Here is a 27,549-nt window from a genome sequence, read left to right as displayed (position 1 = left end):
GAGTCACCCCGATTTGTTAAAGATGGTAATGAAGAGAATTAACTTGTTTAACACCCTGTGATTCAAAGGATGTTTAACACCGTGTGATTCAAAGGATGTTTAACACCGTGTGATTATAAAGATGTTTAACACCATGTGATTATAAGCATGTTTAACACCATTTGATTATAAGGATGTTTAACACCATGTGATTATAAGCAGCATGTTTAACACCATGTGATTATAAGCAGCATGTTTAACACCATGTGATAATAAGCATGTTTAACACCATGTGATAATAAGGATGTTTAACACCATGTGATTATAAAGATGATTAACACCATGTGATAATAAGGATGTTTAACACCGTGTGATTATAAAGATGTTTAACACCATGTGATTATAAGCATGTTTAACACCATGTGATTATAAGCATGTTTAACACCATGTGATAATAAGGATCTTTAACACCATGTGATAATAAGGATATATTCCCTGCCAGGTGGAGCCGGAGATGCTGGGGATAATGTTGTGCCAGGGTCCGGCTACAATGATTTCACAACCGAGTATGCCAAGTCAGGCCGCAGCACGTGTCGAGGATGTGACAGCAAGATAGAAAAGGTTCACAGCTCTACTGCTACATACACTACTCAAAAGAAGTTCAGAACACCCACAATTGGAAGTCTGTGCGTTGCAGTAACCACCAGCCATGAAAGATTAACCATGGTCATATTACAAAGTTGGGTGGTTTCTAACATCTTTTGAGTAGTGTACATATGTTCTCCGTCAGTGTCCTCATGAATGCAATCATCACGTCGTGATAAATGATTGTATAGATTACCTGTCCCACCAGTTTGGGTGTCAAGTATTATATTTACAGCAAATAATCTTAAATTATGCCTTTCGCATAAACCAGATTATAATCCATGAAATATCTCAAAGCTGTTTTCATTCAGCATGTTTAATGTTTATGCCATATTTTGAGATGAGAAGAGTGTTGGTGCCAAATACCTGTATGTGTATACATGAAATGAACCTTCCGCAAACTGACTGACCAATGAAATGACTGACAAGAATTCGACGTTAACCAATCAGAAAGCAGCTTTCTTGAGTTATATGGCACTGGTTCAAATTGGCAACTTCCATTCAAGACTGCTTTGGAAAAGTATTTAGACAAATTTATTCAAAACTTAACTTAACAAAAGAGCATTGTAGAATATCTAATAGGTAGCCTAGTTTGTGTGGAAGTACATCCCATGGGCTAAAGTCTCTTCTGTTCAAATGTTTAACCCTTTCAAGTGAGTGATAGGTGATTTTGATGGATTCATTGGTACATCTTGAACTGTTGTTCTGAATAATATCCATCTTTTTGAGATTGACTGCCTCTGTGGTCTAGTGGTAGAGTGTCAGCCGACGTCATACCAAACTTTAAAAGATGGTACTTGTTGTTACCTTGCCTGGTACTTGGCATTAACTTATAATAACTTTGTAAGGGGCTAAAACAAGGACTGGTCAGCTTGGAGTCGGTATATTGTGTCTGAGTGGGGTATTCATGTTAATCTGCAGGATGGTATCTCAGTGGGCTAGCACTATAAAAACAGCATTCGTCTGGACTAGTACAAGCAGCCACACAAGCACGCATACATACACATCGCTATATAAGTGCAAAAATCTTGGACATGACGTTAAAATCCATTTCACCCCCTGTGACCTTTTTGAGTTTGCATGATTAGAAAACACTATCAGACTGTCACGTTCCTGATCTGGAATGCAGCGCTCTGATTGGTCGGATAATAGGTCGTTTTGACCTGACCTGTAATGGGATGTCCTCAGATCTTTGTTTAGTGGTAGCTAGAACTAAGATCTGGTTTTAATTAGATGAGAGATGAATCAGATGATTATGTTTCTTTGAAGTCAACTTTACCTTTAGCATGCTTTCTCTACAACCAGGATGCTGTTCGTATATCCAAAAAGGACTACACTAGTGAGCGTGCCAAGATGTATGGCCCCCAAGACCTGTGGTACCATAGCGAGTGTTTCAAGGAGAACAGAGAAGACCTTGGCTTTGGCCCTGACCTCAATGTTGAAAAGTAGGGTGTTTTGTGTGTTTTTTATGCATGAGCCCTCTGGGGATTCCAGGTTTCACTGCAGGTCTCCACCAACCTTGCTTGCCGTTACAGGTGACTTAATGGATCGGTTGTCAGTCTCCGTGAATTGGTTGATGCATGTCAATGCGTAGATGATGTCCATCACTGTATTGTCCCGTCCAGACTTGATTATAATCAGACCACTGTTATGTGGCTGGACTATTACTGAATTCAGCATTACACAATGAACAAAAGACAAGTGCATTTTCAGCATTTTTCCTGGGTTATTGTATTGTATGTGCCTGTCGTGTTGAAACCTTTGTTGTTTATTATCCCCCTCGAAGTAGGGTGGGGGATATAGGAACAGAGTTTGTCTGTTCATCAGAATTTTCCCCAAAACCATTCAAGTTAGAGAAAGGAAATTTTACACACTGATGATGCTGGTCGTGAAAAGTTTGCATGCTTACATAAGAGATACTTGTCAAGACTGAGTTCCATAATTGTTCCCCTAGATTTTTTGTTTACAGAGTTACGTCCCTTGATGCATGTTATTTTACTTAGTGTATAATGTCGTCAGAAACAACTGAAGTAAGCTTTTCTAAGAAATACTTATCTAGACTGAGTTATTTTTTCCAGAGAAGGGGCCTTTTGTGTGTATTAATTTCACATTTAATAATTTTTTCTGATGACATCAAGTGGCCCAAGAGCCTATCTCTTCTTGAGTCTTTATAGGTTTATATTTTATATTCACAACTGTAATAACAAGCAAAATTCTAATGTGCCCCATGGTAGTGGGTAATGCTGTTTTCCTGTTTACTCTTCTTTTGTCTGTATGATCTAATATTGTAAAATAAACCAGAAAACTTCATGTAAGCTACATAACTTTCTTGTTCTCTCTACGTCAGTGGGGGCGGTCGGGTAGCCTAGTGGTTAAAGCGTTCGCGCGTCACGCCGAAGACCCGGGTTCGATTCCCGACATGGGTACAATGTGTGAAGCCCATTTCTGGTGTCCCCCGCTGTGATGTTGCTGGAATATCGCTAAAAGCGGCGTAAAAACCATACTCACTCACTCACTCACTCACTCACTCTCTACGTCAGTGACATGGAAAGATAAATTCATGATGATTCAAGTGTTAACATGATCAAGTTAATGCTGTAAATGACTGAAGATCAGAACCCTTAAAATTACACTCCTTAAACATGCTTTCCTTCATGTTCTTGAATATGGCCAAGATACTGCCAATGTGACTTTAGATATTAACTCACTCACTCAATCATGTTCTCGACATTTATTGTAATTTATATCAAATCTTGTACAGAAGCATGAATGTTTTATTGGTGTTTTGTCTTTAGGATCTTGGGCTTTGGCAAGTTGAAGAAAGAAGACAAAGATGAACTGATTGAATTGATTGGGAAGGGAGACCCAAAAGCGTAAGTCAAGTGTTCACTTCTCATGTGAAGACCTAAAGGTTTTATTCCCTACATGGGTACAATGTGTGGAGCCCATTTCTGGTGTCCCCACCATGATATTGCTGAAGTATTTGCTAAAAAGAGTTAACCGAACTCACTGCAATCTTACTGACTTTAGATTAAGACATCGCTTATTCATTAACATTTACTTCTGAGTCCTATAAATACATTCATCCTCGATTGTTCAGTCTAATGTGTTTCCATTCTCACTAAATCCATCTCTCATCTCAGTAGCTTGATATGGAACAACTTTCCCTCTTGAACGTGAAGATTCGGGGTAAAATAGGTCTTCAGCAACCCATGCTTGCCGGAAAAGGCGACTATGCTTGTCGTAAGAGGCAACTATCAGGATTGGGTGGTGAGGCTCGCTTACTTGATTGATGCATGTCATTGTAACTCAATTGCGTGGATCGATGCTGAGTGCGGCGTTAAACAACAAACCAACAAAATGTTCGCTCATGAGTGTAATTTGATTGAAAAAGTAAACCAAAATCATTACAAAGCTATGCTAGCAAATCATCCCATTATATATCCTAATAGACTGGATAATCGAGGGTACATAATGGGTGGTGTGTACTGTGCCTAAGTTATGGCGCATCATTTAAGCAAATTTGCGGAAATTGGTGAAAAAGTGCAAATACAAAGGTACACATCTGTCAGTTATTGTACATTTATGCAACATTAATACTAGAAATTTTGACTCAAAAGTGAAAATCATTGCACCTGAATTAAAATATTTCATCATTTGATTTCTTAAAACAAGTATGTCATTGATTAGCTGTTCCTGGAAACATGTACCCGATATGGAAAGTAACGATGTTTCCCTGAAGAATGAAGCATCATTACCAGCTATAAGATGTGTTTATTGGTTAACAAGGAAGGTGTGGCAACCGTGACATATTGCTCACTTGTGTTCTGTGTTTCAGATATTATTTGCACACTTTTGGAAAAGTCATGTGCTAATTGTCCCTTTGGGGTTAAATCCTGGCTAAAGCACTGTAGGATAGCTTTGTGGTGCATACTGAATGTGTGCACGTTGGAATTGTATTTGGTTAACTATGTTCACAGATTTTAATCCTGATTTTAGGCAAAAGAGGAAGGCTGAAGAAATTAAGGAAAAAAACAAGAAGAAAGCAAAGAAAGAAGACACAGAAGAAGAAAAGAAGCTGAAAGTTAGTAGAATGTTCTAACCAGCATGTTACTCCAGGGAGCTTATGGGGAAAAAGGGGCGGTCGGCTAGCCCAGTGGTTAAAGCATTCGCTTGTCACGCCAAAGACCTGGGTTCGATTCCTGACATGGGTACAATGTGTGAAGCCCATTTGTGGTGTCCCGCCACTGTGATATTGCTGGAATATTGCTAAAAGCGGTGTGAGACTACACTCGCTCGCTCACAATTGGGGGCACTGGTGGCTCAGTCTGGACGAGAAACCTATGATCGTTGGTTCGAATCCCGGTTCACCCCAATGATTTTTCTAGGTTTGTCGACCGCCTTCGTGGTCTAGTGGAAGAGCGTCCGCCTGGAGAGCGGAAGGTCCGGGGATCGATCCCCGGCCGCGTCATACCAAAAGTATTAAAAGATGGTACTTGTTGTTACCCTGTCTGGCGCTCGGCATTAAGGGGCTAAAACAAGGACCGGTCGGCTTGGAGTCCGTATACTGTGTCTGAGTGGGATATTCATGTTAAACTGCTGCATGTCATCTCAGTGGGCTAGGAATATAAATCTGCATCAGTCCGGTCTACTACAAGCAGCCACACACACACACACGCACACATGCATGCACGTCGCTATATAAGTGCAATGATCTTGGACGCGACGTTAAACCCAATTTCACCTCACCTCTAGGTTTGTCAGCATCATACGCATGCTTGTGGGTTTCACAAACCCCCCACTCGCTCACTATTGTTCAAAATTAGCCAATGAATTTCACTATATGATTTTAACTGATTTATTTGTTTTCAGATTAAGCCCTTGTATGAATTATTGCTAGAAATGCCTGACATAATTTGTTTTCTTGCAGGAACAAAGTCAGCTGATCTGGAGTGCTAGAGACCAGCTGTCGAAGAATGTTTCCAATGAGGCCATGAGGCTTCTCCTGGAGTTAAACAACCAGAAAATACCTTCTGGCGAGAGCAAGGTGGGGTGACCATTTGACAAAGCGAGAAACGTTTGCGCGATACAATATGTACTGATACATAGATGTTGATAGATTTAGACTATTGCTCCGACACACAGTCTAAGGCTTAACATAAGTGACGATCAGGAGTCTCTGAGTCAATATTATATAATAATCCCTAAAATGTACACATGAATCATGACGTACTCCTGGCATGGATAACACCTTCTGCAATTGAGAAAATGATGCTTGTTATCTGACGAGTGATTATTGCACTCCTTATTGCTGTCGGGTAGCCTAGTGGTTAATGCGTTTGCTCGTCACACCGAAGACCCGGGTTCGATTCCCGACATGGGTACAATGTGTGAAGCCCATTTCTGGTGTCCCCAGCCGTGATATTGCTGGAATATTGCTAAAAGCGGCGTAAAACCATATTCACTCACTCACTTAGAAAACATGGTTGATTCTATTCCTGTTGTCTTCAGCTGATGGATGCTGTGGCTGATGTGATGACATTTGGGTCTTTGGAGCCCTGTACAGAGTGCTCAGGAGGGCAGCTGGTATACACGTGAGTAAATCTTACATTGTAGTGTACATATGTACGTGTTGCCTACATCACAGTAAATATCTTAGTTGTGCTTTCATTGTAGTGTACACATGAGTAGAGCTTACATCATATTAAACATCTGAGAACTTAGATTGTTTGTTTGTTGTTTAACGCCGCACTCAGCAATATTCCAGCTATATGACGGCTGTCTATGAATAATAGCGTCTGAACCTGACAATCCTGTGATTGACATCATGAGCATCGATTTACGCGATTGGGATATGATACATGCTCGAACCAAGTCAGCAAGCCTGACCACCTTATCACATAAGTCACCTCTTACGACAAGCATAGTCACCTTTTACGGCAAGCATGGGTTGCTGAAAGCCTAATCTACCCCTGATCATCACAGGTCACTTAAATTGCAGTGTACACGTAAAGGTTGCTTACATCCTGGTGTACATCCAAGTAGAACTCAAACAGTGTGGTGTACATGTGAGTGTTGCTTACATTGTGTTGCACACGCAAGTGTTGCTTACATTGTGTTGTACACGTAAGTGTTGCTTACATCGTGTTGTACACGTAAGTGTTGCTTACATTGTGTTGCACACGCAAGTGTTGCTTACATTGTGTTGTACACGTAAGTGTTGCTTACATTGTGTTGCACATGTAAGTCTTGCTTACATCCTGTTGTGCACGTAAGTCTTGCTTACATTGTGTTGCACACGTAAGTGTTGCGTACATCGTGTTGTACACATAAGTGTTGCTTACATCATGTTGTACACGTAAGTGTTGCTTACATTCTGGTGTACATCCATGTAGAACTCAAACAGTGTGGTGTACATAAGAGTGTTGTTTTCATTTAGGTGTACACTTACGTGATGTTTACATTGTGGTGAACACCAATGTGTTAATTACATCCTGACAAGTTGCATATAAGCATGATAAGTGATCATGTCTGCCCTGGTAGTTCCTGCAGAAGAGTTTTCAAGTTTAACTGTCAAGGTGTGTACACCAACATGGCTACTGTCGTAAAGCGTATTTATCAGATTTGCTTTCCTTACCAAAATAAGTTCTGATTGGGAACAGAATTAAATTGCCGCCAGGTCTTGTTGAGGAGTTTTTGCAAGGAGTAAAATATTCCATGTTAAACTGTTACAGGAGTGAAGGCTACAAGTGCACAGGGAACATGACAGAGTGGACAAAGTGTATGAATATTACAAAGACGCCAACAAGGAAGCCATTCAAAGTGCCCAAGGAATTTCACGATGTTGACTTTTTGTAAGATAATAATTCTATATACCATATTATTTAAAGCTTAAGAAAGCTGCTTTGTGATTGTCTAATGTGGAGATCCTGTCCGTCAATTCATTGGAAGGTTCCAAGAGGTCGTTATCATTAAGTTAATGATAACATCAATGTTCATATCAAAATATTATCCCATGTATCTTTTATTGTATCCCGCAGTAAATTTTTTTTAAAATGATGACATTGCATATTGAATCACTATTTTCATCCTCCATATATCATGTTAACATGGTTAATGCAGTGATGGCAACATTTCAAAAACTGCTAACTCTTAATAATTTGAAAAACAAATTTGGTCAGGAGAATAGAGAAAACGAAAGAACATATCACCATACCTTCTCTGCTGACTTGTTGACATTGTATTCTTCAATTATCTATTTAGAAAGAAGTACAAGTATGTGAAGCGTGTCCGCGTGTTCCCAACTGTGACTGTCCGTTCAACTGAGGGGCCGGTCAGTTCGTCAATGGACACTGTAGATGGAAGGTAAGTTAAAGTATGTCCTGTGATTGTCCTGTGCTTGTATCATAACAGGGTATGAAACTCCCAAACATTTCAGCCAGACCACAGGACTGGCTAGCTGAAATACTTGCCAGCCCTGACCAAATCCTGCCTGCCCACTATAATCATATGTTTCTCAGGATAATTTAACTAAAAATATGAAAACTGATTGCTTGTAGCATAAGCGCATCGCTAAATGTTAGGTTGTCTAAAAGCTAACGGGGTTTCGTTTTTGGTTACATTTTATCATTCATCTTTACATGTGAATTAATGCTTATCATTGGGAAATATTTAGAATATTTTCACCTATGAAATATAACCTGACCGTCGGGCATGGGGATTTGAAATTCTGGCAGCCCGAGTTGAAATCAACCCGTCTCGGACGGTCGGGCAGGGGGATTTGAAATTCTGGCAGCCCGAGTTGAAATCGACCTGTCTCGGACGGTCGGGCAGGCAGGTATTTCGAACCCTGATCAAACCTTTGTTTAGGGTCCAGCAACCAACTTCATACATCATTTTCGTTCTCACAAGATGGACTATTTCAAAACAGTTGTTTTGTCATTTAATGTTACTTGGTTAAGCATGTCAACATTGTTTCGTTGATCTGGATTTGAACTGCACTTTATATTGTTTTTCACAGCACATACCGTATTCGACGTAATAAGCGCCCCGCTCTAATAAACGCCCGCGGCGATATTTGCTGATTATATTGGGTAGTGAACATTCTCAATTAGCACCCCTTCCGATTGATCAATGTAAGACTTATTCATTCGTGTATAATACGCACTCGTGTGTTATATGCATCCTTAATTATGAACAATTAAATCCTGGAAACTTATATCTTACGATCTTTCAACTCTTTTTTTTCCCACCCAAATATTATTTTAATAAGAGCCCCCTATTTCTAATTTGAGAGCGCCCTGGGCGCTTATTACGTCGAATACGGTAATCACTCTTTGAAGAGTCAAACAAGAGAATAAGGAAATTTATATGAATTGAGATTGTTTATTGTCACTAGTCAACCCATGGAGATTTGAATTGGTCTTAAGCAACCCATGCTTGTCGGAAGAGACCAACAGGATCTGGTGTCCAGGTTGTCTGCCAGGGTTGATGCATGTCATTGTATCCCAGTTGCATAGATAGATGCTGATGATATCAATCACTGGATTGTCTGGTCCAGACTGAAGAGTATTTACAGACCGCCTTGATATAGCAGGAATTTTGCTTAGTGTGGTGTTAAACAACCAACAAACAATCTTGTTAGTAGCTTTTAATGTTCTAATGGTTTGACATCAATGTGCAGAATTTATTTATATAATTTGAAAAAAATCCAAAAAACATCCTATGGTTGACAAACTTTGGAAGCAGCAGGATTCTGGATATGCTGTTTACATCATTTATCATCACGTCTGCAGCAGCGCAAGCAGCAGTGGCCTCACCCAGTCCTTGGAGAACATGAGGTTTGTCATCGCTGGAAAGACAAGCAAGTCCAAAGCAGCCCTCAGCAAGGAAATCTCTAGTATGGGAGGAACTGTTGTCTCCAAAGTGGACAAAACTGTGGCAGCAGTCATCAGTACAAAGGGTGAGGGAAAGCACACACAATCTCATTTTGATGTTTGCTATGATTTCAGTTGCCTATTCCGGATTAGAATTGGTCCACAGCAAACTATGTTGACCATAAGAGCCAGTTATTGGATTGGGTGGTCTGGCTCAGTGGTTTGTAGGGAGGTCACTCTGCTAATATGTCGCGGATTATAATATGAATCAATGTAGGTAAATATGTATCGCATATGGTTTCGTATTATAATATTTTTTATATATCCGTGGATCGTGACATCCCCAGTGGTTTGGTTGATTGCATCCCATCATACCCCAACAGCATTGATCGTTGTTCACAATGTCAATCACAAGGATTTTCTGGTTTGGTCTGGTCTGGTCTGGTCTGGACTAGAATATTTGCAGACATCACATCGCTGGAATATTGCTGAGTGCAGTGGTAAACAACACACACACACACAGCATACCCGTGATTGCGAGTTTCATGGCCAGGGATAATTCTAGGGTGGGTACTTGTGCTTTTAGCCCCTAAATATGAAAAAAGAGCACATTTTCAAATACAATGGGGCATTTTAACATTGTGTACATGGGCGTACCTGTGGAATGTGTTACATTTTCACATAAAGGGCCCATGTCAGAAAATTCCTGGAGTGAACCCTGCATGGCTCATGGAAAATATCTTCTTGTGGCCTATTGCACTAATATTCCACATTTTGCTATGCGATTTGTGCCTTCCGCTGTCATGATGTGTGTGTTGGTGCTATAACAAAGCTTCTAGGCTTTATGAGTTGTGGTAACTGGCTCAGACCAGCATCAGTTTTGAGCTTTCCTCTCTTGGATATATCTGAAGTATCATGCCTTACACACTCCAAGTTTTGAATACCAGCCAAATGTTGTTTTAGATATTGTCCAAGGACATGATTAAAATTGTTTGGCAATCAGAATTGGATAAAGGCATTAAATTATTTTATAATGTTTATTTCTGGCTAAGTATTTATCATACCTGGTTACCTGTTGCAGATGAAGTTACAAAGAAGAGTAAAAACATCAAAGATGCTGAAAAATCTGATGTGCACGTGATTGCTGAGAGCTTCCTGGAAGATGTCAAGAAAGGTGGAGCGGCTCTCATGATCCAGAAACACAGTATTGCCACCTGGGGAGCTGATGTGAGTGTGTGGTAGCATCTTCCAGTGGCCACTGATATTCTTGTCTGATAAGTAATCTCAAGTGTCCTGTCTGCCAGTCAAGTAATATGCTGTCAGCGGCAAACACAGTCTTGACATTGACGACATTTAAACATGTGGCATGTCTTCCTATTTAATGTAAAATGAAAATTAACGATTTTACAAGTCATCTTTATCGCTGACAAGCAGAGTTTGCTGACGAATAGTCCTATGTTTAAGCTACTGGTCAATCCGAAAGCTGCTTGTTTGAGTGACTTCCTTTAGCTTGCCAGGCGACTATGCTTGTTCTAAAAGGCGACTAACGGGATCGTGTGGTCAGGCTTGCTGACTAGGTTGATGCGTGTCTTATCAATGCTCATGATATCAATCACTGGATTGTCTGGTCCAAACTCGATTATTTACAGAGCGCCGTCATATAGCTGGAATATTGCTGAGTGCGGCATTAAACAACAACAAACAACAACAATTTTGTTTTTGCCAAATAAGTGGTACTAGAAATGATACCCGACATGCATGGTCAGGGTCATTATTTGTTTTGGCATTATGAGGCCAAGTCTCAGATGATGCTCTATTCCGTGTTTCAGCCAGTTGATAGAATCGTGGAGCCGGAGAAGCAGGTGAAGAAGAGTGCGGCCAAGAGTGGCATGAGTGCCAGGGATGGTGAGAGTGATGCACATGAAATTATTAGCTATTCCTAACATGTATGTTTGTGATTTGATGTATAGTAAGGTATGAGTTGAGAGTTTTGTCAGGTATTTTTTTATTCTGTGTCCGGACAGGCTTCCGTGTTATAGCTATAGTATTGCTGACTGGGTCAAAGGTCTAATTTTAATCAGATTGCATGAAATAAGAAAATAGGGAGTTATCATGCTTATTGAATATCAACAAACAAAATCCTTCGATTGCACTTGGGCATCAACCGAAAAAAACAGAAGTACTCCATATGATGGTACCGTCCTGTAAATCCTTCTTATTGATTAAGTGAATACCGTATACGACAACCCATGTTTGTCATAGAAGCTGATCAGAATGAGGATTGAGTGGACCATATGGATCTTTTTACATTCCATCAAACACCGTTTTTTCTTGGAGATATCGCTTTGGTGAATTGCATAACAATGTGCACACCATTGTGATGTCATCGGTTTCCGTACATAACTTATCTTTTTGCATTTGAGTCTGGTTAGCTGTATGTTTTACTCTCAAAGACACTGATTTAATTCTGTTTTCAAAATAGAAAGGGCGGTGGTTTAGCTTGGTGGTTAAAGTGTTTGCCTGTCACGCCGAAGAACCGGGTTCAATTCTCCATATGGATACAATGTGTGATACCCATGTCTGGTGACCCCACCGGGATATTGCTGGAATATTGATAAAAACATCCTAAAACCATACTCACTCACTCAAGATAAAAAATTTGGAAGAATGACTTTGATGATAAATAGAATCTGTCAAACCTCTGTGCCCTATCGACTTGTGTTGGTATATTTGACATCAAAAGATGGCCAGATGATATTTGTGATACAACCAGCATCTTTGTCAAAATGGAAGAAGATACGCTGTGCACATCAAGGTCTGTGTAACAGTCTCTTAGTCTTCCTAGATAAAACCCCTCTCTGATGACTGTGATATTGCAGGCGCTATCACAGACAGATACGGAGTGGACATACACACCTCCAATCTAACACTGGTCCGCCAATGTGGGTGGTGGGCTTGCCTAGGGATTAAAGCATAACAAAACAGGAATATGTTGTGTTCTACCAAGACAGGAATGTGCAGTGTTGCATGTTCTGGTTGTATTTTCAGAGGCGATGTACACCAAGAGCGTTCCGGCCAAGTTGAAGATGAAGGTGAAAGGGGGTGCTGCAGTGGATCCTGACTCAGGTTAGACATTGTCGTCACATTGTGGGGGGACCCGTGAAGATCCGGGGTAGAATAGGTCGTCAGCAACCCATGTTTGCCGTAAATGGCAACTATACTTGTCGTAAGCGGCGACTAACAGGATCAGGTTGGTGAGGCTCGCTGACTTGGTTGATACATGTCATTGTATCTCAATTGCGTAGATCGATGCTCATGATGTCCATAACTGAACTGTCCAGTTCGATTATTTACAGATTGCTGTCATATAACTGGAATATTGCTGAGTGCCATGTTAAACAACAAACAAACACAATGTGGGGAACTGGAGTCTCCTGGCTTTAAGTGGCATTCAGGAGCTCTAATGTTGATTATGACAAGATTGACTTATGGTATTGACTTCATCTTAGCGAGATAAGGGTACTGTAGCTACTGAAACGTCACAGTTAAAGAATAAAGAAATATATTGTCATAAATAAATACTAATGGAGATATGTAATTGGCACTTTTATGATGAACATGATAGGAATGTAGTGACTGTCATCTATTTTGAAATAGTGCAACTGTTTGAATGTGTATATGACGAACGCCTTTGTCATTTCCAGGGCTGGAGGACACTGCACATGTGATTGATGAGAAGGGAGATGTGTTCAGCGCTGTCCTGGGATTGGTGGATATTGTCAGGGGAACTAACTCTTTCTACAAGATCCAGGCTCTTGAAGGAGACAAGAGCTCACGGTAATCACATGCCACTGTCTGTGAGACAGGAGTAACAGGTTCAGTGCTTTCACTCTCTGACGTGGTTGGTGCATGTCATCGTTTCCAAATTGTGTAGATCGATGCTTGGCGGGTCAATCAATGGATTGTCTGGTCTGGACCAATCTCATTAAAATCAGATCTTAGTTCTCGCTACCGCTGAACAAAGATCTGAGGACATCCCATTACGGGTCACATCAGACCGACCTTGCGCGAACTTTACCGACCAATTGAATGACCAATCAGAAGACAGCTTTCTCGTCCTTAACGGCACTAATTTCAAATTGGCGACTTTGCCACGAAACATTTTTTGACAAATTCCGATTTAAAATTTGAAACCTGAACAAAAAACATTCTGGAATGGCTAATAGATGGTCTAGATTGTAAGGAATCAGTCGTTTAACCCGTAACTATCGTTCGGTGTACCCCATGTTAAAGTTTTCGAGGATGTATGATTAGAAATCACATTCTGACTGTCACTTTCATAATCTGGTAAGCGACGCACTGATTGGTCGGATGAAAGGTCATTCTGACGTGACCCCTAATGGGATGTCTTTAGATCTTTGTTTAGCGGTAGCGAGAACTAAGGTCTGATTTTAATGATATTGGGTCCGGACTTGATTATTTACAGACCGCCCTCATGAATATTGCTGAATGTGGAGTTAACCAACCAACAAACAAGAAACCAAGTCTCTGTTGAGGGTCAACATTTGAGAGCTCTTCATGCTGATGACCCCAATGGAGATTCCTGGGCAGATCCCAGTACTGATGGTGTAACGATACAGCAATACAGAATGTTATCCCGATGCAATACACCTGAAAAATTGTTTACAGGTTGGACAGGTTTCAAATATTATTGTAAAATTTACCCACATCCAAAATGTGTGAAATTCTGGCTCGGCAGAATTGCATGCAAAGTATTTAGAAAAAAACCTTCTGTGCGTGATGGTAAGTATATTCTCTGAATGTTTCAGATGGTGGATATTCCGAGCATGGGGTCGTGTTGGAACAACAATCGGAGGGAACAAGCTGGAGAAATGTGGGTCAAGAAATAAAGCTATTGAGAGTTTCAAAGCTTTGTATGGCGAGAAGACAAATAATAACTTTGATGATCGCAAGAATTTCCAGAAATTCCCCAACAAATTCTATCCTTTGGATATTGATTATGGCCAGGTAAGCAATTTATCACCATTGAGGTGATATTCTGATTATTATTTTCTTGAAAGTTTGTTGTACTTGAGAGTTTCATGATGAATTTCAGAAAGATTTTTGAATTGATAGAAATTAAGAAATTTGTTATATCTTGAAATAGCAGTTGTACCGAAAAAAACCTCATTAGATAATCATATGAGGAAATATTCAAGAAATTGGTATTTAAAGAAGTGTTCAAAATGAGTTGTTTTCATAATCAGTAAAGTTTATGGTGTCACAGATGCTTTGAGTTTTAACATTGAGGGATGATCTAGCAGTCTATTAAAGTGTTGACAGATGTTGGATTGGCTCAGCAAACGGAAAAAGACAGGTTCTGTTTCAATTTGTGATCAATTTCTTATTATCTCCCTCTCTGTACTGCAGTACTTTTAAAAACAACCTACGACCAACACGCTCATTATGTTTAAGATTGAAACTTTATTTCTGAAGTGTTCGAAATTAAGATTTGGTTGATGCATGACATCGTATCCCAATAGAATTGATGGATGCTCATAATGTCAATCACTGAATTGCCTGGTCCAGCTTCAATTACTTGCAGACCGCGTGTGGCGTTAAAAGACAAACAAACAAAACATTTTATTCTGTATGGATTTATCAAGGATGAAGATGCTGTGAAGTCCATAGACAGAAGTTCATCCAAGTCCAAATTGCCCAAAGAGGTTCAGGATCTCATCTGCCTCATCTTTGATGTGGAGAGCATGAAGAAGGCCATGATGGAATTTGAGGTAAGTCTGCACCATGTCCTCTCATTGCTCGACCCGTGAAGATCTGGGGTAGAATAGGTCTTCAGCAACCCATGCTTGTCGTAAGAGGTGACTATGGGATCGGGTGGTCATGCTCGCTGACTTGGTTGACGCATGGATTGTCTGGTCCAGACTCGATTATTTACAAGCCGCTGTCATATAGCTGGAATATTGCTTAGTGCAGCGTTAAACAACAAACCAACCAACCAAACTAACAATGCTCTTATTTTCAACTGGTTTATAAATACATAAGTAAATCCCCTGTGTCGTACCAAAAGATTGTAAAAGATGCTCAGCCTGGAGTGGATAAAGCAAGGACTGGTTGGTTCAGAGTCGGTATGATGTATGTGAGTGGGGTAACCATGTTAAACTGCTGAATCGTTTATTACATAAGTAAATCCCCTGTGTCGTACCAAAAGATTGTAAAAGACGCTCAGCCTGGAGTGGATAAAACAAGGACTGGTTGGTTCAAAGTCGGTATGATGTATCTGAGTGGGGTATCCATGTTAAACTGCTGAATCGTTTATCAGCAGGCTAGCACTGAAAAACAGTCTAGACTAGTAGAGCAAGCAGCCCCACACCCACACCCACACATTGCTGTATGAGTGCAGGAATCTTGAAATAGGTATAATTCTAATGAGCCTGGTTGTCTATATAGCCTTCACACTACAGTAAGTTATATATTCTTATGTTTCTTTTCAGATTGATTTGAAGAAAATGCCACTTGGAAAATTATCCAAAAGACAGATTGAATCTGCTTACAAAGTGCTTTCAGAATTACAAAAGGTAGGAGGTGTTTTCAGGAAGTTTTCAGGAAGTTTTCAGGAAGTTTTCAATAAGTTTTCAATGCCCTCAGTCCTGACAGTTCCCATGTAGATAGATGGTCCTGATTTACAAATGATGGGTTTGGGCAAGGTTCTTTAGTGTATGTGAACATCCCCCACAGTGATTGTTGCCGAGGCAGGCTCAGTGTCCAGAGTATCTGGGTTACCATGTACATGGAATACCTTCTGTAACTACACTGACAGTCAGGTTTTTACATAACCTTGTAAAAATAGGAGTCATGATGACTCACAACATTATTTTAGGGGAGTCATTTACCAAATTTGGGAGTTATGATTTAAAATATATCAATACCTTTCATCCTGAGTAGCGGTAGATATTAAAAATATATGGTAAATACTGAGTTTGAATTTAGATTACCTTAGCAAATTTATTGCACTGGATAGGCACTGGATGAAAAGTTAGTTGTTGAAACTGCCTGACTTACCATTGATGAGGGGTGTGTTCAGTTGACATGAGTGCCATGACGTCTTATGCAACTTAGCTAGTGTATTTGACTGCTCTCTGCTACTGAATGAAGTACCTAGTGTCCCAGACCCGTGAAGATTCCGGGGTAGAATAGGTCTTCAGCAACCCACGCTTGCCGTAAAAGGTGACTATGCTTGTCGTAAAAGGCGACTAACGGGATAGGGTGGTCAGGCTCGCTGACTTGGTTGATGCATGTCATTGATCCCAATTGCGTGGATCGATGCTCATGATATTAATCACTGGATTGTCTGGTCCAGACTCGATTATTTACGTACCGCCGTCATATAGCTTGAATATTGCTGAGTGCGGCGTTAAACAGCAAACCAAACCAACCTAGTGTCCCATATTCCTCCAATATATGAAACATTCTTTGCCCCAAACATATTTGTAAGCTCTCAGGCTAGGTGATGCTGAACAGTGGGCAGGACCAAACAATGCCATCTTTACACTGATTCAGTACTGATGGTGTTCTTCAGTTGACAGAGAAGAGTGGAACACCGACCCAGTTCCTGGATGCTTCCAACAGATTCTACACGCTCATCCCACACGACTTCGGCATGAAGAAACCGCCGCTTCTTGACACTGCGGACATCATCAAGGTATGTGCATTATTGTATACAGTAACTGTATCGCCATACTGGAATTTAGGCATGAGTGTCGTAAACATAGTATGACATGAACACGAATATGATGTTCTATTAATGAAGATGTCTACATACAGAGATGAATTTTAGTGTTTACCTAATAAGGACAGCAAGTCCCAGCAGCAGCGGAACCACAATTTGTCGAATGACATCAACATTCTTCAGCTATGACAGTTGTTTCTAGTATTACATCATTTTGACCTCACGTCACAGTAAGATTCGAATGACATCAACTATGCCGTCGGGATGACAGTTACAATACACTGTTATCTTGTGTAGTGATATGACCCTAGGGCACATATTATTTTTATGAACCCCGATATGTTTGCCCTAGTAGGTAATAAACTTATATACTACTACTTTTACACACATAGTATGTTCATGAGTTTGATATGTTGCTCGTTGTATTAACCTGTGGTTTAAGTAATGACGAAAACTGTTAACAATTTTCAGCCTGATTTTTTGCAGAAACATGCACCCTTATGAATAATGATTGTTGACAATGACGTTATTGACAATATTATTTAACTTATTCTGCAATACTACGTCTACATGGATGCATTAAGTAGTAATGCAGGATAAGTATACAAAAATAAAAATATTTTACTAGGATTTCACTAAAATACTGTTGCCCCTCATTCAGCTCTGACTTCATATAACGCAAATGGTATCAGTCCAAGACAGATATATGGGAAGCCCTTGATAGGAGACTGTGCTTAACTTAGTGGGGTAGCCGAATGGATAAGGTGTTCAATCATCACACTGAAAGCCCTAGGCTCAATTCCCACCTGGATACGTGTGAGTGTCATTTCTGGTGTCCTCTGCCATGATAATAATGGAATATTGCTTAAGTTGGTGTAAAAACGTGCTCACTCATTTAACTGTCATGTGGTATAATTCAACAGGCACTGGTCACCACCATTTATACAGGTAGAAGGACAATACTGCTTATGGGAGGAACCATTCCCCCCCTTGTGAATCCAGTGATGTTGCATTTTTATCTACGTACCCAACATAACCATTAGTGTTTGTTGTGTAGTCGAAGACGGAGATGTTGGACAACTTGCTGGAGATAGAGGTGGCCTACAGTATGCTGAAGGGAGGGGACGAGGGTGAAGACCCCATCGATGCCCACTACAAGAAGCTCAAATGTGAAATGAAGGTACAATTCTTTATCTACAGTTACAAATGTTCCCCTTGTAGGAGTTCTGGGTTTGAACTGGTCCCAGCAACCTATGCTGGTTGTCAGGGGTAACCAAATGGAGATGGTTGTCAGACTCAGTGACTTGGATGATCCTGTTATCATACGACATGGATGTCAATCACTGGTTGTCTGGACTTGACAGGGGCGGCCGGGTAGCCTAATGGTTAAAGCAGTTGCTCGTCACGCTGAAGACCCGGGTTCGATTCCCGACATGGGTACAATGTGTGAAGCCCATTTCTGGTGTACCCCGCTGTGATATTGCTGGAACATTGCTAAAAGCGGCGTAAAACCATACTCACACACTCACTTGACTTTACAGGCTGTTGTAGTTTGGCCTATTGCCATATTGCTATTTTGTGGTATTGAACAACAGACCAAACTTCCTATGTAGAAAAGTTGCTGACAGTTTGATCTTTGAATCATCCAAAACATTGCTGTGTTGTGACCATACATTGTAACGATGATGATGCAGACCATCGTTAACAAAGTTAGGATTATGTTGTTTTTTTGTCTTTGTCTCTGTATTCAGGTTTGTGTGTATATATGGAAGGTTACATGTTGCAGTGCATCGGAGTCCATTGTTTCACTTCAGCCTGTTCATTCTGTTTACGTATGGGAGTTCAACAATCTTGATGCTTAGAGCAGTGGGAGGTGGCATAGTGGTTGCAGTGTTTGCCTATTTTGTTGAAGGTCCTTTTTTCTTTCCTTGGCAGAAAGAACTGTTCTATCACATTAGTGCTAGAATCAATAAGTGGCATTCCACAAAGAGATCTTAGTGCTAAGATGATCATAACTCCCATACTATAACATAGGCATAAGATAGTCGTAATGCTGCGATCGCTTTGTGGAACGAAACCCAGGCCTTTTTCATAAAGTTATCTTTGCACTTATCTTAATACCTCACTAAATTGTTTGGTAGGCATTACTTAGAAGTTGACGGAGGACAAGATAGACACAATTTTTGCTTGACAACGGTATAAGGATCTATACCGAAACGTCGCTTTTCACAGTATTAAAGAAGTTGTTTTCCATAAAATTGTGTCTTTCTTATAATACCTCACATTGATGTAGGCTTACGATAGTCGCAGTGCTTAGTAGAACAGGTCCCTTGACATAAAATGTTTGTGTCTGTTGTTTGCAGCCCATGGATAAGAGTGATGACTTGTACAAGAAGCTGGTGGATTATACAGCCAACACCCATGCTGCCACACACAACCAGTATGACTTGGAGGTCCAAGATGTAAGTAGTGGAGGAGCACCATGGATACTGCTCCATGTGGGGTTTCAGGGTTGCTACCTACGCTGGTTGTTACAGGTGACGAAATGGATTTGGTGGTCTAGCTTGGTGACCGGGTTGAAATCTTCACGAGGCAAGGGAGATAACTGACTATGGAAGTCCTGTTTTCCACCCTTGCTGGAATTATGGAGTTACGTTTTGGCTGGAGTAACGAGTCTATGCATAGTCCAATCAAAATCCTTTAATGAAATTTACATCCTGTTTGTAAACTGCCGTGCAGATTTCAGTCGATTGCAGGATTTGCAAAGCATGAGTACTGCCATTTTAGCGTGAACATATATATTCCAAATCTTTTCATGATTTTAATCTAGGTGCTCACGTGATTTGATGCACTTTAAAAAGTAAAACTGGTTTTGTTACAACGAAGATATTGATTATCGATACGATCGTCGTCACTGGGTGTCGTCCTTTTGTTTGAAGCAAATGCAAGTGATATTAGAGGTGGAATCTGATTAGTCAATAGAGGGAACATAGAAGGGACATAACAGGTAACTAGTGGCGCTACGATCAACCCCAGAAATTCCTGCCTAGTTCGGCAAGGGTGGAAACTGGACTTCTACACTCAGTTACCTCCCTTGCCTCAGGAAGACACTGGGTTGATTGCATACCACTGTTGCGTGACAGTGTGGATGGTGATCACAAGATCAGTCTCTGGATAGTGCTGAGTGTGACGTTACATAACAAAGATATAATTACTGAACTATACCTATGTGTAAAGTAATTGATGAGAGGATTATGGAACACGCTACAGTTTGGTACAGTTCTTGTAACCGATAATTGAATAAACATCCGCACTCTGAGAAGTCTCAATATTCTGGTCAAGGACAACACCAAAATTGAAAAAAAACCAACCTGCTCATAAAATATTGTGTATCTGGAAATGTTATTAAGTGCTTATTGTTTTTAGATATTTGAAGTTGATCGTGAAGGAGAATACAACCGCTACCGCCCGTTCGAGGACCTGCACAACAAACAGCTGCTCTGGCATGGTTCCAGGGTTACCAACTTCGCTGGTATACTCTCACAGGGTCTCAGAATAGCACCACCGGAGGCTCCAGTGGTCAGTATAGTGTTCATCGCCTTTTTACCCAGTGGGGATTCCCAGTCTCCAGTAATCCCAGCGGGGCGGTCGGGTAGCCTAGTGGTTAAAGAGTTCGCTCGTCACGCTGAAGACCCGGGTTCGATTCCCGACATGGGTACAATGTGTGAAGCCCATTTCTGGTGTCCCCCACCGTGATATTGCTGGAATGTTGCTAAAAGCGGCGTAAAACCATTCTCACTCACTCACTCAGTAATCCCAGCTGTATTCGGCAGCTGACTTACAAGTAGTTTGGATAGATTATGTGAGTTAGGGTCCCATGCTGTCAATTGTGGTTTGCGTGGTATGAACTAGATCCATTTTTAACTGATGTGATATGGAATATTGTGGTTTGCAGTATCGCACATTTATTGATGGGAAGAATTGTTAAATTGCTGCTTAGAACAAAACATTAATGGCAGACATACATTCAAAAATAAATAAAAAAATAAAATCGAACAAGTTAGAAAATAACATTTGTAGGATTATATGTATCTGGGGTTTGGGGTAAGTACTCATCTTAACTTACGTAATGCTTTCTCATTATTACCATGAATGTTATTTTCAGTATGTGCCAATTCCTCAGTATGTAATATAGTAATTGAGACTTATCACTATTTCTCTTTTTTCAGACTGGCTACATGTTTGGGAAGGGCATCTACTTCGCTGACATGGTGTCCAAGTCGGCCAACTATTGTCGTACATCAAAGAACGATCCCACGGGTATCCTGCTGCTGTGTGAGGTTGCCCTTGGTAACATGTGAGTAGCAATAAGTACATGGAGCAGTGTTTGTGCACGAACTATACATGCCTGAAACTAACTTGACTGCCTATACTATTTGTTATCAATATAAGGAATGGATGCTGTTGTCCGCCAGTCTGTCAAGTTTTGTTTCCGGAGCAGAACTAAAAAAACATGAGAGATTTCTTAACCAAACTTGGCACATAGATAGGTCTAGTGGTGAACTGGTTCCTTTTGATACTTTGGGATTTTTAAAAAATTTATCTTTCGAGTTTCCATTGCAGCGACTTTGACTGAAAATGTCATTAGTGCTCCTTTCCAGAGAGATGTTGAAAACCGTACAATATTTCTCCACCAAATGTACATGTCATATTGGCAGGGATATGAGTATTTCATGCTTGTTGAGATATGCCTGCATGGTAGTATCAAGTCTCGGTGGAGTGTTGCATTGCTAAGCAGGATTAGCTGGTCATGGGTTTCATCCCAAAATTTCTCTGATACTGACCTGGTCTGTTAACACCATACCTGTGTGTGCAGGTTTCACCCTGGTGGTACACTTTTACAGTGTTCCCGTTTACCAGTTTTTTTATCAGTAAATTTTGGCTTGGACCGGTAATTCTGTGGACCAGCAAAAAAAAGTACCGTATAAATCTTTGTTATAGAACAAACTGTTGGCGATATTCATGTAAGTATATTTTTCAAACAAAGTGAGCTTGTCTGTTACCAACAGGGTTTCCCCTTGTCTATTTTTAGTGCAAGGAAATAACATTTTACTTTGCTTTGAGATTAAATATGTATAATTGTAGTAACTTAGTCTCAAATATTAAAAAAAGAGAGAAAACAGTGATTGAAATTTGTCTGAGATCTAACTAAGTTACTTCAGAGATGATATCATTGCATTGAACATGATGATGAATGAACTGGAATCAGGTAATTTTCAAATGACTGTAAAAATAAGGGGGGACTGGTAGCTTTTAGAGTTGCCAGTCCACTATAGAGTTGCCAGTCCACTATAGAGTTGCCAGTCCACTATGGAGTTGCCAGTCCACTATAAAGTTGCCAGTCCACTATGGAGTTGCCAGTCCACTATGGAGTTGCCAGTCCACTATGGAGTTGCCCATCCACTATGGAGTTGCCAGTCCACTATAGAGTTGCCAGTCCACTATAGAGTTGCCAGTCCACTATGGAGTTGCCTGTCCACTATAGAGTTGCCAGTCCACTATGGAGTTGCCAGTCCACTATGGAGTTGCCAGTCCACTATAGAGTTGCCAGTCCACTATAGAGTTGCCAGTCAACTAGGACTGGCAGTTTCAAAAGCCAGCGGGAACTTTACTTTTACAACCTGCATGACACATTTTTCAATCTCATTAAAATCAGATCTTACTTCTCGATACTGGTAAACAAAGATTTGAGGACATCCCATTATGGGTCACATCAAAACAATCATTTGTCTGACCAATCAAAACGTCACTTACCAGATAGATAAATCAGTGTTGTCATTTACCGGTAATTACCAGTTTTTTTACTGATAAAGTTTGGCTTTCACCAGGAATTCATGTGACTGCCAGTCCCTGTGGACCGTCAAATAATCTTTATCATTGAACTAAGCATTGGCAATGTTCATATAATTATATTTTTCAAACAATTATTTTGGTGCAAGGATAAAACATTTCACTTTGATTTGAGCTTAATATATATTTGTAGGGAGTTTTTGTTTGTTCTGTTTTCAAATTTTGAATTAAGAACTTTGTCAAAATAGTTTTCAAAGTGTAGTCTGGAAGGAAAGTTGCCAGTTTGAAACTAGTGCCTTAATGTTAGAGAAAGCTGCTTTCTGATTGGGTTATGTCGACTTCTGGTTAGTTAGTTCATTGGTTGGTCAAAGTTTGTGAAAGATCATTCTGATGTGACCTGTAATGGGATGTCCTCAAATGTATGTGTAGCGTTAGCGAGAGAACGCTGCTTTCTGATGTGGTAATGTCGACTTCTTATTAGTCTTTTCATTGGTTGGTCAAAGTTCATGAAATGTCGTTCTGACATGACCTTTATTTGGATATCCTCAGATAGCGGTAACGAGCACTAAGATCTGATTTTAATGAGAATGGACACATTTTATGATACTGTTTATTCTGACATTGAGTTCCTGCGTATTCACTGACTAAAATGGTCTGGACCCGTGAAGATTCCGGGGTAGAATAGGTCTTCAGCAACCCATGCTTGCCGTAAAAGGCGACTATGCTTGTCGTAAAAGGCGACTAATGGGTGGTCAGGCTCGCTGACTTGGTTGATGCATGTCATCGATCCCAACTGCGTGGATCGATGTTCATGATGTCAATCACTGGATTGTCTGGTCCAGACTCGATTATTTACAGACCGCCGTCATATAGCTGGAATATTGCTGAGTGCAGCGTAATACAACAAACCAACCAACTAAAATGAAAACTGAATGAATAATACTGAGGTTATGACAGACATGCCAAACTTGTCAGGAAGTAGTATGAGTATGTGAAATATTTTCTCTTGCAGGCATGAGCTGACGGGGGCAAGCTACATCGACAAGCTACCCAAGGGCAAACACAGTACCAAAGGTAGGGCAGGGTCATCCAGCACTCTAGTCCCAGATTTGTCTAATGTACCTTCACATTGGCAGCATACCTGTGAAGTCCCGGGGGAGAATAGGTCTTCAGCAACCCATGCTTGCTGTAAAAGGCGACTATGCTTGTCGTAAGAATCGATTAGGTGCTCAGGCTCACTGGCTTGGTTGATGCACGTCATCGTATCCCAATTGCTTGGATCGATGCTCATGATGTCAATCGCAGGATTGTCTGGTCCAGACTCGATTATTTACAGACCACTGTCATATTGCGGGAATATTGCTGAGTGCGGTGTTAAAACAACAATCAAAACATCGTCAGCAATTCTCAAGTTTATTATACAGCTTAGATACTATTCCAAGACACTTACTTTTAATCCAGATCTGGAGAAGTGTTGTAACAAATTGTATATAGTATACACGTTTGTTATCAGGACAATGTTGTCAATACAAGGATGTAAGCACGGTTTTGGAGGTGTCACAAGAACAGTTTATTCCAACTGTTTTAAAACGTCAAAGACCAGTGAAGATCCGGGTTTGAATTTGTTGTCAGAAACCTATGCTTGTCGTAAGAGGCGACTAACAGGATCGGTGACCTGGTCGATGCATGTCGTTGGATTCCAGATTGATCACTGGTTTGTTTGGTCCAGATGGGATTATTAATTTTACCGACCGCCGTCATATAGATGGAATATTGCTGAGTGTTGCATTAAACAACAAATAAACAAATTTAAAGCTTAAAGGCTGCTGTCCCTCAAGGTAATCTCTGTGTGTAAACATTGTTAATGTGTATTTTGATGTTGGATTATGATAACTTATTGTTTATTTAGGTATTGGTATGACGGCTCCTGACCCCAAGGGCACCTACACAACTCCCGAGGGTGTGGCCATCCCCATGGGCAAGGGCTGCAATGCAGACATCAAGTACTCCAGCCTGCTCTACAATGAGTATCCTTTGCTCGTCTGCAAGAATACAATTGTTGAATATGTTCTCTACTTGAGACACGGAGTGTTGGAAAAGCAGTACAGTGATCTCTATGGATATGTAGTTGGTCCCCCAAAAGTAGTGCTTGTCATAAGAAGCGACAAAAAGATAGGGTGGTTGATCTCGTTGACTGTCTTCATCATTTCCCACCCGACACGCGACGTTAAACCCCATTTCACCTCACCTATTTGCTATCCATGGAGAAAAAAGGTTTTGACTGGAAAGTGACATCAAATGTCCAAATGTTGGTTATTTAAAGAAATTTTATATTTACTTTCTATGATATCATTCGCTCAGCCAAGTTATCTTTCCATGAAATCATAGCTCCGCCCAGTATTAACCTTCATTGGTTTCAGGAGTTTGACTTTGACAGATAATGATAACATTTGACCCCATTTTAAGATCAAAGGTCACTTGACAGTTTCACTGTCCCTAGGGGCTGTCCGGTAGCCTAGTGGTTAAAGCGTTTCCTGACATGGGGACAATGCATGAAACCTATTTCTGGTGTCCCCCGTTGTGATATTGCTGGAATAATGCTTAAAGCAACGTAAAACCATGCTCACTCACTCTATCCCTCTTCACTCTATCACTTCTATGTCTTGAAGCTAGAGATTGCTGGGAGGGATCACAATGTCAGCACCACAGCCGTGAGTTTCACCAGAATGTGTAACTTTAATCTTTCCTCTCACATTTTGCTGACACGCTATGATATGACTGAAATATGGTTGAAAGCAGTGATAAACCTAAATTAACTTGCATAATAACACTTACATTTTGCATGGCTGTATTTATGAACCAAGCATTAGTTGCAATAGGACGAACCAGAAAGGATAATGGCTACAGGGTAGAATAAACAAACATTATACAACGGCTGTGCTTTCTACATTGCCTCCTTAACCATGCTTCAGATTCATTGTATATGATGTAGCCCAGGTTAACATCAAGTACCTGCTGAAGATGAAGTTCAACTACAAGTGGTGAGACACCTTGTGACACTCGATGGCCTGCTTGTTTTGGCTGGCTGGCTGGACGGAGACAGTTGGGACACATTCCACTGGACACCCAGGAAGATTTCCACTGGATACCATTTGTAAACAGTGCATAGACAACCTTGTAGTGTGCGATCTGTGTTCTTTACCTGATTGTGTTCTTGTTTGTGCCCGAAGGAAGACGTGCAGAGCTGTCTGATAGTATTCCGTTCGCAGTCATGATTATGAACGATGATTTGTACCGACAGCACCTGTGCTTGTAATGACTACAACCTGAAATACCTTGCGCTTTTCTCCCACATTAAGCTGACATGCCAGGAAGCAACTGCTCTGGACACAACTCACTGGAACAATCACTTGTAATTTGATTGTTAAATTGATCAAACTAAGCGAAACAAATATCAAATCCCCATCCAATGCTCCATCCACCATTACCTCGAGATGAACGTTTTGGGGAAGAATAATTGTATGGTGACAATACTGTACAATTTGGATAAAGAAGGCTTTCTTGAAAAGTTGGCATCTTGTCTTGTTTGGTTTTAATGTCAAACTTGTTTGTTTGAGGTTGTTATTTTGTATGTTTTGTTTTACTCACTAAGGATGTATTCTTCAGATAAATAAATATGTCTGATGTTGGGATGAACCACCGAACAGAACAAAGACCCTGCATGTCATGTTTCTTATTTGAAGATCCGAGGTAGAATAGGTCTTCAGCAACCCATGTTTGTCGTAAGAGGGGACTAACGGGATCAGGTGGTCAGGCTCACTGACTTGGTTGATGCATGTCATCGTATCCCAACTGCATAGATTGATGCTCATAATGTCAGTCGCTGGATTGTCTGGCCCAGACTCGATTATTTTGAGACCGCTGTCATATAGCTGGAATATAGCTGAGCGTGGTGTTAAACAACAAATAATCAAACAAACAAACATTTAGTAAAAGGGGCCAGGGGTTGCCCAGTCTTCTAGGGCTCTGTAATTAGCTGTGCAGAGTTGCGTCCCTTGTGCATTTCAGAAACCTTATGATTGTTGGTTCAAATGCTAGTTCACCCCAAAAATGTTTCCAGGTATGTCAGCAGCTTATGGGTTTCAATAAAGTGGTAAATTTTGGGACCTGCGTCACTTTGGGCTTTCCTTCCACATTAAGCTGACACATCATGATATTACTGGAATAGAAGTCAAAGCAGTGTTAAACCCAACTCACTCACTCATTTGGTTCAAAGTAGTTCCAAGATAGCTTGTTGACTTCAGCATGTAAGACGTGATTTATGTTATTGATGGCTTTGAGGACAGTTACTTCGTGCACACTTCTCTGTGTGCAAATATGTTTATCTGTTTTAAGGAATCACTTGTATGTGTAAGTTGGGTGCTGGTGTCATAGGTCAAGTCATATCCAGAC

At 40.6% G+C, this 27,549-nt stretch overlaps 1 protein-coding gene and 1 non-coding gene across 2 annotated transcripts in view; both read left to right on the top strand.

Moving 5' to 3' along the window:
* The window catches only part of LOC139442879 (poly [ADP-ribose] polymerase 1-like), a 30,341-nt gene extending 3,749 nt beyond the window's left edge, over positions 1–26,592 (top strand). Inside the window, exons 4-27 of the mRNA XM_071223786.1 lie at positions 482–600; positions 1,930–2,069; positions 3,420–3,497; positions 4,624–4,708; positions 5,555–5,671; positions 6,136–6,218; positions 7,359–7,478; positions 7,888–7,989; positions 9,420–9,586; positions 10,582–10,727; positions 11,330–11,405; positions 12,549–12,626; positions 13,205–13,337; positions 14,330–14,528; positions 15,167–15,292; positions 16,013–16,096; positions 17,098–17,220; positions 18,305–18,427; positions 19,611–19,709; positions 20,674–20,826; positions 21,477–21,604; positions 24,110–24,171; positions 25,007–25,124; positions 26,070–26,592. Of these exons, the coding sequence (XP_071079887.1) occupies positions 482–600; positions 1,930–2,069; positions 3,420–3,497; positions 4,624–4,708; positions 5,555–5,671; positions 6,136–6,218; positions 7,359–7,478; positions 7,888–7,989; positions 9,420–9,586; positions 10,582–10,727; positions 11,330–11,405; positions 12,549–12,626; positions 13,205–13,337; positions 14,330–14,528; positions 15,167–15,292; positions 16,013–16,096; positions 17,098–17,220; positions 18,305–18,427; positions 19,611–19,709; positions 20,674–20,826; positions 21,477–21,604; positions 24,110–24,171; positions 25,007–25,124; positions 26,070–26,142 (2,732 nt within the window). The 3' untranslated portion in view covers positions 26,143–26,592. The remainder of the gene's footprint in view (positions 1–481; positions 601–1,929; positions 2,070–3,419; positions 3,498–4,623; positions 4,709–5,554; positions 5,672–6,135; positions 6,219–7,358; positions 7,479–7,887; positions 7,990–9,419; positions 9,587–10,581; positions 10,728–11,329; positions 11,406–12,548; positions 12,627–13,204; positions 13,338–14,329; positions 14,529–15,166; positions 15,293–16,012; positions 16,097–17,097; positions 17,221–18,304; positions 18,428–19,610; positions 19,710–20,673; positions 20,827–21,476; positions 21,605–24,109; positions 24,172–25,006; positions 25,125–26,069) is intronic.
* Positions 12,288–12,412, top strand: LOC139444438 (small Cajal body-specific RNA 8). The gene has a single exon (XR_011651764.1). It is a non-coding gene; the product is annotated as a small Cajal body-specific RNA 8 (non-coding RNA).
* Positions 26,593–27,549: the final 957 nt, after the last annotated feature.

Source organism: Haliotis cracherodii, unplaced genomic scaffold (assembly GCF_022045235.1).
Source record: "Haliotis cracherodii isolate W230 unplaced genomic scaffold, xgHalCrac1.p SCAF_5, whole genome shotgun sequence".
Taxonomy (NCBI): domain Eukaryota; kingdom Metazoa; phylum Mollusca; class Gastropoda; order Lepetellida; family Haliotidae; genus Haliotis; species Haliotis cracherodii.
This window is presented reverse-complemented; position numbering and strand designations above follow the sequence as displayed.